We start from the raw sequence: 22,334 nt of genomic DNA on the forward strand, positions 1-22,334 counted from the left end.
CAGGTCGGAAATGCCACTTTTGAACGTTCCTTCATGTAAAAAAAACCCTGCCTGTAGAAAACTAGGCAAACAGGGAGAAAGTTCCTTTCCCCGCTGTGTTGTTTTCCACTTATAGGGAGGAATGTCGCTTTAAAAAAAACTTACAGAAGCATTCAGGAATGTGACCTGTCTGCAGTATAATGCCCCTCGGGCTCCCTTGCTCTCAGAGATGCATCCCGCCCTGCCTCATGGAAACTCAGTCACTTGCCACAGCCCTTTCGGCTGTGAAACAGCCGTCCACTTCAGGAGCGATGTGGCAGTATTGGATGAAGCAGCCCAACCCCTTTGCCTTCTTGAAGAAAGGATATGGGGGATGGAGGGAAAGAAGTCTAGTGATTTCTCCTCTTTTTTCAAAGGTAAGAATAAGAGCAGAGCAAGAGCTCTGAAATCTCCCAGTCGCTACAGAGTAGGCATGGCTAGAACTGGAGGGGCCTCCCTCTCATCAGATGGGATGACAGTCTGGTCTACTTTGTGTAGCCCCACCTGGGGGAGCAAGTGGGGGGAGTAATGCACTGGTGGAGAATCTTGACTGGAAGTTTCAAGATTTTAGCCTTCTTCTTAGGGTCTTCCGGAGAAGTGAGGTCTATAGGTGAGCGTAGTTCCCTCTAAGCTGTGCTAGGGGGTGCTGGTGCATAACATTTTAACAGGCAGCTCTGGCAATTTCTGCTTCAGCCCACAGATACCGCTTCAGCCCATTGGAAACAATGGAGATGGGGGTACCTCCTTTGGGGGTCTGTAGAATTGGACCTCCTGGTCCAATCTTTTTGAAACTTGGGGAGGTTTTTGAGGAGAGGCACCAGCAGCGATGCTGCAAATTTGGTGCCTTTACCTCAAAGAACAGCCCCCCAGAGCCCCAGAGAGATTATCCATTATAGCCTATGGGCCCACTGACTATAATGGCCCCATAGCAGGCCCGTGGCTACATTGAAGCATTCTGGGGCCCAGCCCCCCGACTTCCTACCAAAACCCCACAGGCTCCATCCTGGGCTGATGGCCGAATCGAGCAGAATCAATTTCGGCTGGCAGAAAGACTCCCACGTGTCAATTTCGGCAGTACAAGCCAATTGAGGAGTCTTTCCGCCCGCCAAATGTTCATTTCGGTCCCAATATATCCTATGGTCCATTGAAGTCAGTGGTGAAAACATAGGGTATATTCCAGGGGGCTGGAGGGGAGGTGGTTTGAGGGAGAGGCTCCAAACTCACAGGGTAGCTGCTGGAGCCTCTCCCCAAGATACCCACCAAGTTTCAAGAACATTGGACCAGGGGGACCAATTCTACGGGCCCCCAAACAGGTTGCCCCCATCCTCTCCATTGTTCTCTACCGTGGGAAAAAAGTACCTGGCTACGGGCCTGTTCCATAGGCTACAATGGAGCTGGAAAAAAATATTCTTTTTTGCACACCCGTTATGCTTTTCAGTATGACCTATAAACTGTCTTGAGTCACAGGGAAAGGTGGGATATAAATATTTTAATAAATAAGTAGTTTGGGCAGGTTGATAACATTTAAACAACTTCCTGTCTGTTCAGTTAGGCAGGGTTCTGGACAGTGATTGTTCCTGAAGAAGTGATCAGTGACTCATGAAAGCTCCTGCCCTGCCAGATATTTTGTTAGTCTTCAAGGTGCTCCTGGACTCTGGCTCTTTTCTACTATTCCTCCTCTGTTATACTTGACCTGTAATGTTGGTTGTCATATTTCACTTAAAAAAACAAAGTAGACTGCAAGAGTCCCTCCCACACACCCCGGTGTGCTGGTATGTTTTCTAAGGCTCAGCACAGAGCACCAGTCTGAGGCCAGGTCTACCAACCTACTGGAAAGGGATGGGTAGACCTGTTCACCGGAGGCCAGGTCTACCAACATAGAGGAAAGGGTTGGGTGAGATTTGATTCTGTTTTCTCTTATAATGTTTAAATTATTCTTAAAATATGGTTTAAATATAATTTTAAAATAATTTATTCTGAGATTGATTTTTACAAGGTTGTGGAAGTAATCTTCTAAAAACTAATTCATGCAATAGTCAAATGTAGACTCACTCACAACTTTAATGCTACTAGCTTTTTTGCTCACAAGGTATAATTTCTGCTCACAACACTGTGAGCTTAGAGGGAACACTGTAAGGTGAGAATCAAGGGGGGCAAGCTATTTGTTCCACCTCTGTAAGCTCCATGCTGAGCCACCATGCATGGCCTTGCTTTGCTCACTAACCCACTAGCTATCACTTCTTGCCAGGATCCACTGAGTTCCACCCTAGCCCATGAGGCTCCATCCCTTGACCAATGAGGCACTGCTCCTTAGCTGCAACAACAGAAGTGCAATGCTGTTACATCACTACTGGCTTTCACCATAGAGTTTCCGGTGATTCCTTGAGCAGCATGATGTCACTTCCGGGGTTTCCCCAGAAGTGATGTAATGCCGTTGTGTTGATGGCCCCACAGTCCCCGGTACTTCTGGACTCCAGCTGCTTGCCAGCCATTGGCTGGAAATCCTACTTGGTTCCCTCCTCCATTTTGCACCCATTAGGACCCCATGACATTGTGCAGAGTATCTGGGAACTCAGCACCCTTAGCTCAAGTACAACGCTTCAAAGTTATGTTTGCATTCTACATTACAATTTTTAAAAACCCAGCTCTATGCAGCATTGTAAAAAACATGCTACGTGCACACAAAAGCAAGTAGATTCAGCCTTGACCAGTTGGGCATAACAAGCTGGAGTTTGCCGGTACAAAATAAATCTGGCACCCCCTAATGGTGGGAGGCTGCTACTTCACTCATCGTGAACTCACCGTACAGACTGGATTCTTCGACACTGAATAAGCTCCTCGGCTAGCCCTCTGATGCCGCAGGCTGTGATTTCGTTATGGTCCAGACTTTTTAAACAGAGAAAGAGAAACAGAAAAGAAGTCACCTTTTTTTAATCAGATGAGCAGTGTTTAAACAGTATCACATGCAGTTTCACTTGGTGTGAACACAACCCCTGAAAAATCCACTGTGTGTCTACCAGAGCTGTAAGTGCATGTTAAATACATGTGTTGCCCCTGATCACACAATACAGCAACTGTACGTGTCAAGAGGATCTATGAAAAGCTGTTACCTGGATAGCTCAGAAAAGCCTGGTCTCCTTATCTCGGAAGCTAAGCAGGGCTGACCCTGGCAAGTAATTGGAAGGGAGACTTCCAAGGAATACCAGGGCTTGGGACAGGCAATCAAGCCACCTCGAAGAAGAAGAGGAGGAGGATGGATTTATACCCCGCCCTTCACTCCGAATCTCAGAGCGGCTTACAAGCTCCTTTCCCTTCCCCTCCCCACAACAGACATCCTGTGAGGTCGGTGGGGCTGAGAGAGCTCTGACAGAAACGGCTCTTTTCAAGAACAGCTCTGACAGAACTATGGTTTGTCCAAGGTCATCCAGCAGCTGCCAGTGGAGGAGTGGGGAATCAAACCCGGTTCTCCCAGATTAGAGTCCGCACACTTATCCACTAGACTGGCTCTCAAGGAAGGTGGGGCTGAGAGAGCTCTGACTGAGAACTGCTCTTTTTCAAGGACAGCTCTGACAGAACTATGGCTTGTCCAAGGTCATCCAGCAGCTGCCAGTGGAGGAGTGGGGAATCAAACCCGGTTCTCCCAGATTAGAGTCCGCACACTTATCCACTAGACTGGCTCTCGGGATCTATGAGTGGTTGGTGTATGCAACTGTAACATCCAAAAAGGGCAAAGAAACTCACTAGTCATCAGTGCCATATGGCCCACATGGTATAACCCATTTCACTCTGCCTCTGCTACCTCATAATTTTTTATTGGTCATGGAGTGGCATCGTTAAACTATTCAGCCAGATACCTCGGGGGGGGGTGCATTCTCCCCATCTGGCAGCAGTTGCCCTATGGTAGAGTTCCTAACTGTCCCTCCAGGCAGTGGTAGTTATAGAAATGCCAGTGAATCCATGAGGACTCCATGAGGTGCACCCAAGAATCCTGTGCAACATCAGAGATTGCCAAAGTTCCACCAGAGTGTTACATTCCAGCACTGCCTTGACTCTGCAAGGGTCCTGGGTGGAAGGGCCAGTTGGGGGCACACCTCGGATCACGCCACAGTGGTTGATGTTGGGATACTTGCGAGTTCTCTACCTGTTGGTCATGAAAGCATCTCCTGTTTGTTATGCATCCTAATTTCCAGTTAGAGATCCAATAGCATTGTCTGCACATTTTCCCCACTAGAGCAAGGTGAAAAAATGCATAATAAGCTAGTGTTGGGATTCTCCAATTGGATAATCAAGAATTCCCTCTCTGGACACAACACTCACACGGACAATGGCTGCAACCAAGGAAGAACGCTAAACTTCGGGGTGGTCTCGGGAGACCTGAACTACTTCTGATAGCAGAGTGGAAAGAAAGAGCAAAGACAGAAAGGCGCTAAACCTAAGGCTCTTGTCAAGCAGCATGTCTGTGTGGTGGCTGGGCCAGACACAGAGGCAGAGACCACTGTGAGACAATCAAATGTCTAATCCCAGATTATAGTTGCTCAGAGCAGCAACATTTCCTGGCCACCGTGGTCCTTGGTCATTGGGTATAGTGCTACTATTACGTTACAGCAACCATTTGCGATCAGACTACCTTGTCCATACACAAAAGAGGAGGCAGAAAGGACGGCAGCTACAGCACAATATCCAATGGCATTTGGATGCCACCCTACGGTCCATTCTTTACTGCAAGACTTTGTACACACAATGACTTCTACTCACTCCAGTATTCTCAGTCTCTCCATCCCAGGAAGAATCATGGCTAGTTCCAGTGCGCTTTCATCACCAAGTGCATTCCAAGACAGGCTAAAGAGGGCAAGAACAACCAAGAGAAGTGAATCAACTAGTTGGAGACAGTGTCTAGTGGCACCCTATGCCAGTGCTTTGCTGATGCTAAGCAAGACTGAGTCTCGTGCTGGTCTGAACCTGGATGGGTATCCTCAGTATGCCACTTGAAGTGTGACGATGGAAATAAAGGCAAGAAATGCAAAAAAATAAACTGCCTAGGCACCCAAGACATAATAGACTAAGGAAATATGAATGGAACCACAGGGAGGGACCTGCTGGGTAGAGAAATGGGATCACGGAGGTAGAGTATACAGGAGCAGAACTATGTGCCAGGGAATATCAGGGCATTGCAACAGAACTGCTATGGTACCATGAGAAATTAATTTTATTCAGGCATATGGGAGCCTAAATCAACCACCTACTGAGATGCATGCTGTATCTTTGTACAATTCACTTGTGTGATCCTCATTCCAATAATCCTCTGCTGAGGTTCGATAATTCTTCCATATTGACTACATTGGGTGAAATTGGATCATTCCATTACACCTGATGAAAAGGTGCGGCAGAATTATCTGTCACAGAGGAAGGTGCCTATCTCATCTCTGTATGAGTCAGTGCTCTGGACCAGCTTTTTTCCCCAATCAGCACATTCAGCACAGTGATTCATGCCAAACTGCAAGGACTGGGGTTGCCTGCAGGCAAGTCATTCTTACTGTCTTCCTTTACTTCATCTTTAAAAAGGAAGCCTCCGACTAGCCCTTTTTGATGCAAAGATAAAGGGGGAAAGGCAAACCTCCACAACAAAAAGGGGCTAGAGACAGCCTTTAAAAAAATGAAAAAGAAAAGGAAGCTGGGAATTCAAGAGAACTTGACCGCTTGTTACGATGCTATAACAGTATGCCAGTGGCTGGTTTAAAAAACAAAAAGGACCTCCCCTGGTGATGAGGGGGGAGCTATGGCCACTGTGGCAGAATGGGTCTGGGGAAAACACACTGATGTGGGTGGGACCAGGAGCATCCATGCTTTTCTGTCCACATGGCTGCCACCTTGACTTTGCAGCGGTGGTTCCCAAAACAATGCAGCGAAGCAAGTTTAAGACAGGCTGCAGAAGATATGGGGAAACCAGGGAGGTGCCTGAAGCACCACAATGCCGTGGGTAAGCAAGGGGGGGAAACCCCTCTTCCCTACAGCATTCAAGCCATGGCAAACTACCCCTTGGGAAAGCAGCCAGTGTACAAGAAGACCAATGTTACGGCAGAATCCAGCAAGGACAAAACTAGAGGCCAGTTCCCAGGTTACTCCGGTACCACAGAAGCCTCGTCCACAGGACTGCTTCCCACACATCACTCCCATCACGTCCAAAGGCAGGAACCCTGTGGATTCTTTCCCATGCTCTGAGGGGTTCCCAGGTCCCCCTTGGCCACTGGAGAGGGATGTGGAGACAGGATTGCCAGCTCCAGGTTAGGAAACTCCTGGAGGTTTGGGGATGGAGCCCGGGGAGGACAGGGACCTCAGTGGGGTACAGTGCCCCAGAGTCCACCCTCCAAAGCATCCATTGTCTCCAGAGGAACTGACCTATGCAGTCTGCAGACAAGCTATGTAATTCCAGGGGGTCCCCAGGTCCCACCTGAAGGCTGGCACCCCTATTCTGTAGGCTGATGAATTCCTGCATCAAGAATTCATGGGAAGCAGCTGTGTGAATGCAACTCCTGCCGCAGCCCTTTCTGAGCCAGCTCCGAGGCTCAGCCATGAGAGAGCTGCCGGCGTTCCCTGCTTTGTACTCACACGATCTCTTCAAGCAGAGCACAGCGGCTGAGCCCAGAGGCAAGGGGCCTGGAAGCCGAGTCCGTGATTCTACACATCTTCAGCCTGAAAAGAACAGACATGGGACATCTAAGCCAGCTTGACATTCCCGGTGCCGTCGGATATGAAGGACTGTCTCTCCTCGTGTGTCGCTGAATGCCTTCTGGTTGCCACCTTTCGGTTGTACCCTCCACACTGGCTACTGCAGTCCATTCTTCCCCTACAGTAGCTCTCACCTTATGGAACGGGCTTCTTAAGGAGGTGGGGGGAAAGGAGCTGTCTTCAGAGGTTTTCAGGAGGCCCTGCAAGGCCACTTTGTTTGCGATTTTTGACAGGGTGTTTTTAATCTAGGAACTGCGAGCTGTTCTAAAGGGAAAGGTGCGGTAGGAATATTTTAATAAATGGGCTTTCCTCGAGAATGATGATTTTGGCTTCATCCACATGCTGTTGGATATTGTGCCTAAGGAGCTGTTTGAAGCTGGACTGTGCACAGGAAATTGCGGCTGTGGATATCTGCGGTAGTGCACTAATAGGGAACTACCCAGTGCCACAAAGATGTTGCCTTTTGTGATTTTTTTAAAAGTTCACACCGCGTTGTTATTCATCTATACATTTTAAACACAGCACTGCGTCCATAAAAGGGCTGCAAAAAGGGGAGGTGGGCAGCTGAATCTAGCCCCACATTACCGAAGCTGGGAGTGACGTTCTGCTTCACAAATTCGACAAAAAGCTCTGTGCTACAAACGACAACAGGATCCAGATTACAATATTTAAGGCACCGGATTCTGCAATCAGAATCATCTGTGCCGATGATGCGCATTTGCACAGAGTGGCTCGTTTTGCACACTTTCTTCTGCTTCCAAGAGCCAGGTCACCTGTAAGATTCTGATATTCCTGGCAAGCTCCAGGGCAATAGGGCTGCAGTCACAGACACGAAATAATCCACTTTCAATCCACTTTCAGTGCACTTCCCAACTGGAGTTTTACTGTGTGAACTGGCAAATTCCACTGGGAACATGGATTTAAAGTGGATTATTTAGTGCATGTGACCACAGCCTAGGAGGGTCCAACTAGAGGTGATGTTTGTTCACAAATGGAATCTGGGTTCCCCCTGACCTGACTCTCATTCCTGTCAGTGAGACAGAAGCTGCTGGGAACAAAGTTCCCAAGATGTACACAGGCCCAGTTTGAGTCAGGAATGGGGGGGGGGAGACTTCAGCCCCCCCCCATATCATTTCCCCAATGTGAAACAATCCTGGAGCATCTAATTTGCCCCATTAGGGGGACACACACAGCATCAATGCACATGGAATCCCAGTGGGGCAAACAGCAACCCCATGGCTAGCTGGGGACAGGAAAATGCCGGGCAGGGGGAGACTGAAGCCCCTTCTCCCCCTACACACTGTGGTCCCAATCTGAATTGGGCCCTGTGGCATGTGGGATATTAGATCCCAGCCACGGCTGTCAGACTGACCTAAGTGAGAGGTGGGTCAGGGGAGCCAGACCCAGCTCAGGAAAATAAAGTCACGTCTAGTTTGACGTTAAGGAGTTTGAGTCTTGGTGGGCTGCAGGACCAAGGAGCAGTGGACTATACTCTTGAAAGAAAACCTGAAAAGACCTACAGCTACTGAAATCCAGCCCACTGGCTATTAGGAGGCCTTCAAAGCTTCCTCCAGCTCTGGAGATATGCTCCAGTGTTGCCCACCTGCTTCCAGCCTTGGCTTGGCAGGCCTAAGTGCCAGAAAAGAGTGTAAGGGTTAGTGTGCTGAGCCCTGAGCAGAAACTTCTGGCATCAGATCTCCTCTCAGAGCTCACTCAGTAACCTTGAGTTAGCCATGTCATCTCTCATCCTAACTGAACCAGTTTCTCAGGTTGGTTGTGAGGAGAAAACAGAACCACTGTGTATGCCACCCAGAGAGCTTTGAAAGAAAGATAGGATGTAGGTGCAAAAGATATACTACTTACAGAAATGCTTACAATAAAGATGACGAAGAAGAAAAGATTGGATTTCTACCCTGCCCTTCAGTACCCAAAGGAGTCTCAGAGCAGCTTACAATCTCCTTTCCCTCCCCACAACAGACACCCTGTGAGGTTGAGAGAGCTTTTTCGAGGACTGCTCTTGAGAGGACAGCTCTGAGAGAACTTGTGACTGACCCAAGGTCACACCAGCAGCTGCATGTGGAGGATTGGGGGATCAAACCCGGTTCTCCCAGATTAGAGTGCACACTCTTAACCTCTACACCAAACTGGGGTCAGGAAAATGTAGGGCAGGGCAGGAATAATTCAGGAATCCCAAACAAACTACAGCCACATCAACCAGATTATATCGTCTCCCTGCAAAGAAGATTAGTTAAGAAAAAGACTTACTCAATCTTCCTCAGTTGTGAAGACCATGTCAGCCCCTCTGCAAGGGCCTTGACTCCCTTGTTCCCAATGCAATTTTCTGACAAACTGCAAGATCAACAAAGATGATCAGGTTGAAGTATTGCATTTTTAAATACTTATTATATGTCAGAATAATTGTTTTCGATTGCTAATAACTGATGAATGGTGTGTATCCCGTGGTCCCCATCCATCAAAGTAGAAGCCATTACAATAGTGCAAGTTTTTTCTGTAAAGTTGTGGCACGCTGTTTGCAGGAAGGATACCACCATAATATCCAAACAGTGACTTCTGATTGTGCAAGGTCTACACTAGCACTTGAATGTTGGCCTGATTTTTAAAATTAATTTAATAATACAGTTAAAGGGTTGGATCCAGACTAAATTTTCTACTAACGGAAGAGGAGGTGTAACTTTTGTCAATTCCCCTTCCTGCTGCAATCCCAATTTGCCCCACATGCTATTCATAAGGGTCCCCCAGGAACAGAATTTGGGTCCTCTCCAGTCTTTCATAAAACCTCAACAGTTTGGGATAGTGACCCTCTGGAAAAAACCCTTATACCAATACCTTCTGACGAGGAAAACAGACATCTTTTGTTGTTGTTTTTTACCTGAGCTCCTGTATTTGTGGACATTCAGACAGAGCTTTGGTCAAATGAGAAATTCCCTCAGAGTCAATGTTGCAGGAAGACAGGCTGACAAGACAAGAAGGAAAACAGCTTGCCGTATACTCACACAACTTTCACATGGTATCTATTGCTTAGCTGAAAATGTAGTTATCAGGTGACCAAGTGGATACCTATTGGTTCCTACTGTCAGCTGACTGCTGGAGATCTGGTTGCTGCAGTACCACCCCAGGCCACCTGTGGTGGTCTTGGCTCCTGACTGTTTATTTACTGAAAAGTAGCTTTCAGGGCTGCAATCAAGAGCAGAGGTGAGGAAGAAGAGCTATTTTACTCGTTCCATTCCTGTCATTTGTGCACTCAAGATCATCCTCTCAGAGTTTGATGTTATATATACGTTGCTCCATCAGTGGAAGGAAATATGCTGGCTGGAAGAATTCTGCATGCACAGCTGGCACATCTGCCTCCAACCCTGCAGTGTTCATCTGGGCTCCATTGAACTGCCCGGATGCATCTTTTGATTGGGCAGGGGAACCATTTCTGCCTCCGGAGCCACTAGCTGTTGCACGTGACAAATCTCTCTTTAACTGGATTTGGTTCATGCGTGCATGTCAATCACTTGATTTCTCTGAACCTAAATACTTCTCACCGGGGGACCATGGCTGAACGTGTGAATTGACTCTATTAAAAAACAACAACACTTGAGTTGACACTCGCTGTTTATGAAAAATGTGCTTCTGGTGATTAATCTGTGCTGGACAATTCACGCATGCAGGCCACGACTGGAAGTTCCCATCAGTGAGTGATGGACCCATGCATGTGATCCAGCTCAAAAATGAGCAGAGCTGTAGAAAACCAGGAGGTGGCTGCTGGTACAGAAGAGAAGATAACAGAGAATATTGGATTAAGCCGAGACACCTACTGAAGGACCTTCAAATGGTGCACAGAAGGCAGAATTGCAGCTAGTTTTGCTGCAGTCTCACATCCAAGATTGTTCTCAGATAACCTGAAAGGAAGCAGAAGGTGAAATGTCATTTCTAAAGCATGAAACGTTGAACTTCGAGATGATAGCATACCCTGAGTTGGACCAACTGCTGGGGCCAGGGCTTCTGGCGGGGCTCACTGTTGCTGACATTCACACATTTCCTGTCACCCATGTCCATACCCTTCTCCGGCCTCCTTGCCCGTGCTCTAGTTCCCATGACGCCAGCTGCCTAGCGCTGCCGAGGAAGGGCACGTGGGTGGTGCACACAGCAGAAGTGTTCTCAGTGGCCGTGACAGTGGCACTCTCGGCTGTACTTATTGCCTATCACCACCAGTGTAGGCAGTGTAGGCAGCTGGGACCACAGGTGGCAGAACGGCTTGCAAGTGGGCTGAGGAAGGACCCACAGGCGTGTATGGGCACATGGGTAGATAGGCAAGAAGGGGGGCCTGGCAGTGGGCATGGGAAAGCGTGGGAACTCTCTGCCCAAGCCCCCCCCCCCAAACTTGGAACCAGCCTTGATGGAACGGATAGCATTTTCTTCTATTTCAGTGACGGAAGAAAGGTTTAGTTATTCTCTGGTCATATCTGGAAAAGACCATGGGGACGTTTTGTCTTCCTCAGTGGGCCAGAAAGCACCACACCGAGGACCATTTCAGATCAGGGAAATGGAGTAGAAAGAGAGACTGAAGCCCTATGTTCACGCACAACACAGTTCTCATCTGAAACGGGCCCCATGTGCATGGGAATTGAGGAAAACCCACAGCTCACACCTGTTACGCAAAGGGAGGGCGTCAGTTCCAACCTGTGTACTCAGTACCATAAGGAGACATGGCAGCCATTGTGTGATGGAGTGAGGGAAGAAGCAGACACTGGAAGGTCAGTTGGAGAGGCTTAATATGTCTGAAGTGTGTTCAGGAACAGGGATTTGGGCTTTTTAGAGGGATCTGTGGAACAGCCAAGAAGCATTGGACTTACCGGAGCTCTTCCAACCTCTCGCTGCCAGCCAGAGCTTCCACAAAACATTGTCCTCCCACAGAGCTGATGCTATTATGTGACAGGCTGAAATGATTGCAGATGTGTAAGACATAAATAGTAACAGACCACAAAAGGTGCTGGGCATTAACAGGGAGTTTCTGAATGTTAAGGAAAAAAATAAAAGGGGGTGATATCAAAAATGCTAACGAACAAGGTTCAAGCACAATCAAAGAAAGATGAAATAGAAAAATTCTCATAATTAAAAAGTTGTTTGTACTCTAATGCATTTTGATAATCTTCCCCAGGGGAATTTTTTTGAAGTATGGGGTGAGACCTAATTACTACCTTATGGTCAGTCAGAGAACTTTGTAACTGCACAGGGATTTGAACGTAAGTCTCCCTGGTCTACATTGCTTGTCTTCTGCTGTCTGGTTCGTATGGCTTTGTCCAAGGCCCCATCCACACTACATTGGCTCCAGTGCATGTCTGACTAGAGTCATGCTGCACACCCAACCCTGAACATATACACGCTGCTATGTTGTCTGGCTGCATTGCTGACACAACAGAGGAACTCATAGGAGCTCTTGGGATCAAAGCACCTGCTTGGATGTACTCTATGTTCCAAGACCTTAAATGACTACCGTTTGGGAGTGGATGAGAAAGAATGAAGGAAGATACTCATGCCGTGTGCAGATAGGAGCCAACTCAGACATACCGGAAAGGAACTTTATCCTGACTGCATATGTACGTGCCTACCATCAAGTTGCAACTGACTTATGGCAACCCCAGCAAGGGGATTTCAAGGCAAGTGAGAAGCAAAGGTGGTTTGCTTTTGCCTATCCCATAATCCAAATCTACAGTTTGTAGATTCTCAGCAGGTTGAACACAAGAGACTCACTCAATTTGCTTCAAGTTCTTCATTTGTGGAACTGCTGTGGCTATTTCTTTTACTCCAGCATCCTCAATCTCATTGTAGCTTAAACTAGAAAAGAAAAAAAGCAAAGCACATTCAGAAAGCATTCATGGCATAATTTCCTAGTTTTTATCTTTCAAAAGGGTACCTATATTTAGACGTTTCCTTAGTTAGTGAAGCTTGACGAACCACGAATGTTCGGACATTAGACAAAGAGAGTTCCCCGAACTCCCATCATTTTTCACATTTAAAAAAAGGTCAAGTCAGGGTCAGGGAGGACTGATTCTGCTCAAGACCATCACACAAGGGAAGGGTTAGATAGAAGTTTCCCTCCCCCCAAGACACACAATTTTTCCCCACTTTGCAGGGCTTTTTCCCCCCCCTGGAAAAAGAGGTGTCAGAACTCTCAAGAGGGAAATGAAGTTTTCAAACTGTATGCTGAAAACTCATGAACAAAAAGCCCTGCCACCTTGTGTCCATATGTTTTCCCCAACAGGGGAAATAGGGTCTCCCCAGGGCCATTTATAGCCTGGAAAATGGTATGGTGGGAAGGCTTATACCCTCCTAATGTTGTAGTCCCAATCCCAATCATGTCCCAGCATACCTGCTTTTTAAAAGGCCTTGAGAGCCCATTCATATACTTCCAAATGTCACATTTGTTTGGCTCTAAGGCAGAAGCCCCTTTCCTAGCCTTGCTACATACAAATCTTTCTAACTGGAGCTGATCCTGAGAACATCTTACAATTAACCCCAAAATTATGTCCATTGCGCCTGGATTCTGCTCTTGGGCTTCCCACCAGTACTTCAGTCAGCAGGACAGATTCTCTGCTTACAGCCTGAACACATCTTTTATATTGGCCCTGATGGATCCGTCCTTGCTGCTGCTTAGAGTTTTTAGTGTGATTCAAAAACTTACAAGGGTGACCTCAGATCTGGCAGCAGCCACCAACCCGTTGGCCTCAGATATTGCCTTAGGAAATACTATATAGTACTTAAGAAGTGATTAAATCATCATGATTCATGAATGATTTACAGAGCTAATCTCATTAGCAAATTTTAGAGCCCGACTATATTGGACCTGATGATATAGATCTGGTTATGGCTTTTGTAATTACAGTAAGGACGTGTTCTCATTTGGACTGTATGGAATTCAAGAATTCCTCCCTCAATAATGAACTGGAGGCCCCAGGAATGGATCTCAGACATGCGGTAGGAGTTGGAGGAGTCCCACCTTTTATTTAAGAAGCCAGTTTGTGCAATTCTAGAAAAGCCGTAGCACCTGAACCCATAAGAATGTGGTTGATAAATGTCAGTGGGGGAGAAAACAAGCAAAGAAAATGCGCCTACTTGATTTCTTCCATGTGAATGGCATTCTTCAAAGTTTCTGCAAGATGGGGACAGACTTCACTACGCAGGCTGTTATTGTTCAAACTGGAAAACAGCCATGAAATTACCAAACATTAGAACCATACTGCAGAAGGTCACAGTGACCCAGTGAGAGAATATTTATTTATTTGTTTCGAATATTTGCATACCCTCCTTTCCTCCTGGCACTGCCAGGACCAAAGGTGGGTGACAACAGATACAATGCAAAAACAAATGTATTAAATACTGAAAACACATAATTAAAAACAGTTTAAGGCGGGTAGCCATGTTTGGCCTGCAGCAGAAGAGCAAGATTTGAGTCTAGTAGAAAGACCAACAAGATTTCCAGGGTATAAATAAAGGGTGGGAAGGTAACAGCGTTCCGTGTGCCTCGGCGTCTAGTCATGCCGGCCACATAACCACGGAAATGTCTTTGGACAGCACTGGCTCTTCGGCTTGGAAACGGAGATGAACACTGCAACCCTAGAGTTGGATTCGACTGGCCTTCGAGCAATGGAAACCTTTACTTTTACCTATAGCTCCCTTTGTCAGCTACTATGATCTGATGAAGGGAGGAGCTTTGATTCATGAAAACGTACACCCTGGAAATCTTGTTGGTCTTTGAAGTACTACTGAACTTGAACCTTGCTCATAATTTAAAAAAAAACAACCAAAAGAATGATGTTCTGGAAGCTGATTTAATGTTCACTGATTTCTCCAGTAGACCACAGGGTGAAAACACAAATGTAACAGTTTAACAATGCTCACAGCAAGACCATCATCTACAGAGTAATCTCAGCTTCAGAACTTAACTTTGAACACATTTGTTGTTGTTGTTCAGTCGCACAGTCGAGTCCGACTCTTCACGACCCCATGGACCAGATCACGCCAGGCCCTCCTGTCTTCCGCCGTCCTCTGAAGTTGGCTCAATTTCATGTTCGTTGCATCTATGACACTGTCTATCCATCTCATCCTTTGCCGTCCCCGTCTTCTTTGACCTTCAATCTTTCCCAGCATCAGGGTCTTCTCCAGTGAGTGCTCCCTTCTCATTTGGTGGCCAAAGTATTTGAGCTTCATTTTCATTATCTGGCCTTCCAGGGAACAGTCAGGGTTGATTTCTTTTAGGATTGACTGATTTGATCTTCTTGTAGTCCAAGGGACTCTCAAGAGTCTTCTCCAGCACATACATACCAGCAAGTCAGATGCTTGTTTGACCTGCTGATCTTGACCCTCCTCTCATACTATAAATATTATTACTGCGTGATTATATATTTACTTATATAGGTTAATCCTTCACATTCTCAAAAATAATTGCAAAGACACTTGCAAAACTGCTCCATAGATATGCAGTGGAGACGTGTATTGTAGATGTCCCAGGCACTTCCCAAAAGGTACTCCCACAGCTGACTTTTTCCTAATTCATCCTACACAACACTTTTGCCAGAGCTTACCCTTGGACAGGGAGGAATAAATTATGTAATGAATAGGGTGAGGGTGCTTTCAGACCAACCCCAACGTTAGTAAAGCATTAACAGTGCAATTCTATGCAGAGTTACTCCAGTCTAAGCCGGTTGATTTCAGTGGATTTAGCATGGAGTAACTGCATAGGCTTGCACTGTCTGCCTGGACTCATCATTCCTCTGCAAGACATATTGTGACGGACAGAAGGTTGTCCTGCCCCTGAAGGGGAAAACAGCCACTCACTTGAACCTATGGGAGTGCTACTTCAGCGTCTAATCACCTTTGAGAAGGGGGGTGGAATATTGGAAGGAAACACAGCAGGAGAGAGTTCAGTTCTGCCTCGGAGAGAGCAGAGATTGCTCAGGTCTCTGCTTAGAAGAAGAGCAGACAGAGTGAAGGGTAGCTCTGATTGGTAGTGTGGCAGAGTGGGTTTGGCTCTGCTTCTGACAGAGAACAGAGTACCCAAGTTGTTAGGCCTGTGCTGTCTCTGGCAATGAGCAGACTTTGTGCCATTTAGTCTGACTCTTGGGAAAGGGCAGGCTGGTGTGGGTAGAATCCTGTGTCCGTGTTAGGGTCCAACCTAATGGCTAATTGATAAAACCCTGTTTATACTTGAAAATCTTAAAGAAAATTGAAACTTTTCCCTGAATAATGTGCCTCAGTCAGGTTTCTCTTTGTCTGTCTGGAGACCTCTGCTGCTGATGTGTTATAGGTTTCTCTTTTGTCTGTCTGGAGACTTCTGCTGCTGATGTGTTCTTTGAAACCTACTTTTAAACAAATCTTTGTTTAAAATCTATCCTGAGGGTCCCCTCTGTTGATAGAAATGGCCTGTCACTCATACATCCAAATGACTGCTGGAAGTTTCCTCCTACAACTTCCTGAGGTCTGTGGTGTATAGGATTTGCTGGTTCTCAAGCTGGATGGTTTCTCCTAGATTCCCTATTCAATGGGCTGGGCAAGTCAAAGATGGCAGGCCTTAATGCTGGCATAATAAAGACACCAAGAAATTGGCTTGGACCTTGACTGACAGATATACGTACACAAGTCTTCTCAGGAGAGGCAGGGTGGAGAGTCTTGAAATCAGTTTCAGAGCATTTCCATTTTCAAGATTCAAAAAGCCAAGGCTAAGAAATGGGCAGAGGATGATATAGGAATAAGTATTAGTCATGGCATATCTGAAAGTCACTGCAAGTAGTCTTATCTGTGGGAGACACAACTGGGAGCATGGGACATATGCTGAGGAAAATCCTTTCTTGAACCTTGCAACAGGCAGCAAAAATCCAACTGGATGGACTTCACAGTCCACAGTGATCCCCAATAAGAAACCAGGAGAGACTAAACCATTCTACAGTTCTGGATTGCTTGTAGAGCTTCTAAACCCTGTAGTGAGATCTATCTGGAAATCAGCTTAATAAAAAGATGGTTGATTGACTGAGAAGTTAACTCTGAGGAGAATAAGAATGTTCCTGCAATTCCTTTGGGAAGCCTCAAGGAGCTTACTGATAGAATGCTTTAGAAAGGGTTGCCCCTGGTATCTTATTATCTTACACGGGGCGGGGGAGGGGAGGATTGTAAGACTATAACAGCCTTGGCCTGGATAGTCCAGGCTAGCCAGATGCCATCAGAACCTAGTATTTGGATGGGAGATATCCAAGGAATACCAGGGTTGTGACATGGAGCCAGGCAATGGCAAACCAATTCTGAATGTCTCTTGCCTTGAAAACCCTATGGGGTCACCATAAATCAGCTGTGACTTGACGACCCTTTCCACTACCAGGACTATAACAGGGTTCTTATCATTTAAATCACCAGAGTTCCATATCAATCAAAAGGCAAACTAACTTTATGCTTTTCAAGTGGAGCTTTCCTTCCAGAGCATTCACTAGATTACTCAAGCCCTCAAGGCCAAGGTTGCATTTGGATATGCTAGAGAGAAAATACCATAGTAAGTTGATGACATGAATAACGATGCAAAAAGGAGGGGGGAAATGGTAACCTGGAATTATATGACCAACACAATTCTTTACCAATCGCACCAGTAACTATTAGACTTTAAAAAGTTAATTACTCACTATTTTTACTAAGGCATGGGATGGAAAGATGAAGGAGATAAAAAAGAAATGGTCTACATACTTTCAGTGGGTAAATAACGGAGAAGCCAATACTGTTATACTTGAAAAAATGAAAAAAATGTGCTCATGGTTAAAAATTAATTTGTAGTTATGTGATGGTCACCTGGTGGGGGGGTGGGATATAAAAGGGGGGGAAATGTATCATAAGAGAATTGGGATTGTATTGTAATGTAATAATAATTTATGATGCATATAAAAATAAAAATAAATTACTCACTATTTTTACTAATAAAGTTTTCCACCTACTAGGGATTCATTGTTAACCCCCAGTCTCAGTATTAAATAAACTGGTGCTTGATTCATTCCATGCCAGAGGTTAGACATCTACAGCAATCATACATTCCACTTACTTGATGTCTTCAATGGCAGTGCACTGACTCAGTGCTTCAGCCAAGTGCTCAATCCCAAAAGGAGATATCCTGCAACATGTCAATCTGTAAATTCAGAACGACAGCAGAATGAAATTACGTCTCAATGAGTCCTCCAAAAAGTGAACTGACACAACCTTTAATATCCTCAGGACTGAAAAACGGAAGTAGCTTTTTAAGAGGGCACAAAATAGTTGTTATTTTTAGTTACTGATTTAAACACTTGTACACCACCTTTTGTTTTACCAAGAAAAACCCAAAATAGCTCATGATAAGCAACACAATGAACGTCATAATCTACAGTTCAACTCAGCATTGTTTTATGGGATAAATCATGTAAACAAATAATGGCCCTGGTCAAACGGAGCATTAGGCATGCTAGAGAGATGGAAGATAGGCAGATTTTCCGGGCGCGATCTCACCACCACATCTGGGAAGCATAGAGCTCCCGTGGCGTACCCAAGGCTTCCCGCCAAAGATGCGGGGTAAAAAACTAGAACCTCAGAGGTACTAGTTTCCGGAAACCGTGGGGCAAGGGCAGGCGTCTGATCGCGTTTCCGGTGGGAGTTCCAGCGCCCGCCCATGTCCCCTCGCAAAAAGGGGTTTTTTCCCCAAGTCTCCACGGATGCGCACAATCACCCAACGGAGCATGCAACATTTCAGTTTTTTTAAAAAAACACAACCCCTTGCTGCGCCGCTCCGCTTCTTTGCCACACCGTGTGATCTGCACCTCCCCCCTAACCACGGGAGCTCGACGGGACCTCAACCCTACAACTGATCGCGTAGTCGCACATTAGTTTGCTCCGGGGCAAACAGCCACGCCTCCCCCCCGCATTTTCCTGCCCGTGTGGCCGAGGCCCCTAATAAGTAATTGATTAGAGAGGCTGCTCTGCGGTGATGAAGCAAGAACCATGGTAAACCACCTCTGTTTGACCCTCTCCTTGAAAACCCTACGCGGTCGCCAGAGTTGGGTGTGACAATGCCGCTTTCTACCAGCCAATGGCTGATTACACTGGGAGAGGGAAGGAATAATGAGTTTATACATTTGTTGGCTTTTTAAAAATTGTAAGTATATAAATTTTCATTATTATTCTCTGCTCCACTGGCTTGCAATAGTGAAAGAGCATAACAGACAAACCAGAAGGAAATGGTTAAACGGCTAAGAGGAAAAAGAGGGTGAGAAACTTGCATTATTGCCAAGGGTTAGGAGGAAATAGTTTGGTCCCATTGGGCCACATGGGATTTACTCTTCAGTAAACACACTCAGGATCTGGCTGTGTGAGGAGGGTCAATATTGAATTTTATGGGGGAATCTCACCCTAGATTTTTAGGGCAGCGCAGAACTGCAGGTGTAATTTTGATTCTAGCTAATTGTTCAGGAGTTACACAAAAGGGACCCCTGCACTCTGAAACAATTTCTGTCATTCCCTTTCCTTGGGGGCGGTATCAGGAGATGGTATCAGCATCTCTCTTAAGTATTACAAATAATGTACTTAAACCGTATGAGGATTTACAAGCTCAGCAAATCCAGCTATCATGGTGGGAAAGGAATCAATTAAGCTCCAGGTATATGAAAGATAAAGTGATGGGTTTCTGTTCAGAAATGTCAGAACTTGACAAAATACTGTTGGGACAAGATGTTAAGTTAATACGTAAATTATATTCCTTTTTGTTAGATCATAAGATGGGGGATGAGGTTATGAAAGTATCAATGATGGCTTGGGGCAAAAATATTGGGCACAATATTGAAGTAAATAAATGGGAGAAGATTTGGCAAAATGTAAGATGGTTGAAGGCAGTTCCATTAAAAGAAAATGTTTTTAAAATGGTTCACCGGTGGCATTTGGCACCTGAGAGATTGGTGCGTTTTTACCTGGGGACAAACAAAAAATGCTGGAAATGTAAGTCACAGACAGGCTCTTTTTATCATGCCTGGTGGACTTGTAATGAAGTAAAACAATACTGGAAAGAGGTCCATCTGAGGTCCATAGTAACTTGCAAATTCCGCTAGACCCCGAGGTATTTTTACTAAATATACTTCCCGAAAACTGGAAAAAGGATGAAAGATATCTAATATTACATTTATTAACATCAGCAAGAATAAATAAAATATTTATTTTGCCTACAAAAAAAAACATCAGCAAGAATAGTGCTGGCAAAATTTTGGAAGAGTGAAATGGCACCTCGTAAATGGGATTTTATTAACAAAGTGATAGAGGTGGCCGAAATGGATAACTTAACGCATAAACTTCATGGGAATATGAATTCATTATTTCAAAGAGTTTGGTGAAAGGTACGGTATATAAGTGGTTAGAAACCAACGCAAACCTACAATGAATATATACAAAAATTTAGGTTCAAAATTTAGGTTATATGAGGAGAAGGATCTGTTATATGTTATGTCATGTTCTGTTTTAGAATGTCTTAGTTCTGTTTTATTTGATGTATGTAATATAGAAAATAAAAGAATATTTTAAAAAAAGTATTACAATCACCCACCAATGGCCTGATAGCTTTTAAATATTAATGCATCATTCCACTTATTTTCAGTTCTCAAATGGGAGTAACATAATTGAGTTACTAATTTTCAGCTCTGAAACAATCTGGTTTCAAGTTTCCCTGATGCAGAAGAGAAAGCTGTGTACAGGAAAACTTTGCATCAAAATAAGGGGTTGAATCCAACCAATTTCTTCACTGGCAGAAGAGAAAGAAAAGCCCTTGTTGGAACACCCAAAAAAGCATGCCACGAATCATGTGGACAAATCCCATGTGGGACAGGAGCTTCAGCAAAATGCAGAATCAGCTGAGACTGAGCTGAAAAGCTGGTAGGATCCCACCAAACGAGTAACTGTTCTAACAGAAAAGGGTAAAGGTTTCCCTTGCTCGAAAGCCAGTCGAATCCGACTCTAGGGATGCAGTGCTCATCTCCATTTCCAAGCCGAAGAGCCAGTGCTGTCCAAAGACGTTTCCGTGGTCATGTGGCCAGCATGACTAGACACCGAGGCACACAGAATGCTGTTACCTTCCCACTGAAGTGGTACCTATTTATCAACTTGCAATTTCTTGCTTTCGAACTGATAAATTGGCAGGAGCTGGGACCAGAGATGGGAGCTCACTCCGTCATGCGGCACTCGGGTCTCGAACTGCTGAACTACTGATCTTCCGGTCTGCAGTTCAGCGTCTTAACCACTTGAGCCACCGCAGCCCCAACAGAAAAAGGGAAGTGTGTATACTTAGAGCCAAACTACAGGTTATTGGAAGGCACGGGACAACCCATGGCCTTGGACACCATTTTAGAGAAGTTCACCATTTTAAAATTGATGTGAGGTGACAAGAGGCAATGTTGTCGCCCCCCCCCCAATACCATTTGAAGTGCCAGAACAGCCAGGGGGGAGGTATTTCAGCACTTTTAAATGCATGGAGGAGAAAACAAGATTGCATGGTGGTGCTGAGTCATGGGTTCGATCAGGATTGGGCCATCATGGTGATTTTTAAGTGGCAAAATTATCCTCTACAATGGTGTCTCCAGCCATGGATTGTCCCATGCCCGTCCATAATGTCTAGCTTGGCTCTTAGAGACTGAAATCCTGGAGCTTTTCAGAAACCACCACACAGGTAAAAACACTCCAAAACACAGAACGATTAACACTTATGCTCTGCATACTCAAGCCTCTTCAGCACTGGAAAATGCAGCAGGGCACTGGAGATGGTTGCCGCTTCGGTGTCTGTGAACTGCACCTCAGACCAGCTGCAATGACAAGAGGAAGGAGGACTTGTTCAGCTGCGCTCATCTGCAAAAGCCTGAAGTGACGAAGTTGAAAGAAACCCACCTGGAAGACCAGTTTAATTTAAAAGATGGGACCGGAGTATCCCTGAGATCCAAAACAGACATTACAAGAAATACAGACGCAGGATGTGCAACACAGATCAGGGATGAATCTCTAGGAAAAGGAGAGTTGGAGGTAGAGAAAGAAGAAAAGCTAAGCCCAGCTGCCCAGGAAGACCCGTTTTCAACCAGAAAACAGAGGAAAGATCTGCCGCCGCCACCTGCCACCCAGGACTGTGCCCCTGATTTGAACTGGGGCCCTACATGGCTTCCTGGTAGTGTCATTAAAACACACACATGCACAGAGAGAGGAAAATTCTGTCAAGGATCTCCAACGTTACATGTAGTTTGATCCTCGAAGAACTAGAATTGTTGCTCCCCACCCCCAGCAGGGCTTCTGTGCCTTTAAGAGCTTCATATTGAACGGAAAATCAGCCCATAAAGTTTTCCTGGCATGCATAAACCAGTGCATTGAGGGGCGTGGTTGTAGTAAAGCATCTGCCTTGCATGCATGAAGGTCCCCTATTTAATCCCTGGGATCTCCAGTTAAAAGGATCAGGTAGGTGGTGATGTGAAAGACCTCAGCCTGAGATCCTGGAGAGCCACTGCCAGTCAGAGTAGACAATGCTGCACATGAAAGACCCAGGGCCTCTGACTCAGCAG

At 45.7% G+C, this 22,334-nt stretch overlaps 1 protein-coding gene across 1 annotated transcript in view; it reads right to left on the reverse strand.

Moving 5' to 3' along the window:
- Positions 1-2,820: 2,820 nt before the first annotated feature.
- Positions 2,821-22,334, reverse strand: part of LOC107109655 (protein NLRC5-like) — a gene marked incomplete at its 3' end in the record, with an annotated part of 27,513 nt that continues 7,999 nt past the window's right edge. Inside the window, exons 8-20 of the mRNA XM_015410327.1 lie at positions 21,510-21,593; positions 17,828-17,911; positions 17,188-17,271; positions 16,386-16,469; positions 13,867-13,950; positions 12,505-12,588; positions 11,607-11,690; positions 10,569-10,652; positions 9,635-9,718; positions 9,010-9,093; positions 6,625-6,708; positions 4,774-4,857; positions 2,821-2,904 (exon numbers count right to left, since the gene is read on the reverse strand). Coding sequence (XP_015265813.1) covers positions 2,821-2,904; positions 4,774-4,857; positions 6,625-6,708; positions 9,010-9,093; positions 9,635-9,718; positions 10,569-10,652; positions 11,607-11,690; positions 12,505-12,588; positions 13,867-13,950; positions 16,386-16,469; positions 17,188-17,271; positions 17,828-17,911; positions 21,510-21,593 — 1,092 coding nt within the window. The remainder of the gene's footprint in view (positions 2,905-4,773; positions 4,858-6,624; positions 6,709-9,009; positions 9,094-9,634; positions 9,719-10,568; positions 10,653-11,606; positions 11,691-12,504; positions 12,589-13,866; positions 13,951-16,385; positions 16,470-17,187; positions 17,272-17,827; positions 17,912-21,509; positions 21,594-22,334) is intronic.

This window comes from Gekko japonicus, unplaced genomic scaffold (assembly GCF_001447785.1).
Source record: "Gekko japonicus isolate JY-2015 unplaced genomic scaffold, Gekko_japonicus_V1.1 scaffold1519, whole genome shotgun sequence".
Lineage (NCBI taxonomy): Eukaryota > Metazoa > Chordata > Lepidosauria > Squamata > Gekkonidae > Gekko > Gekko japonicus.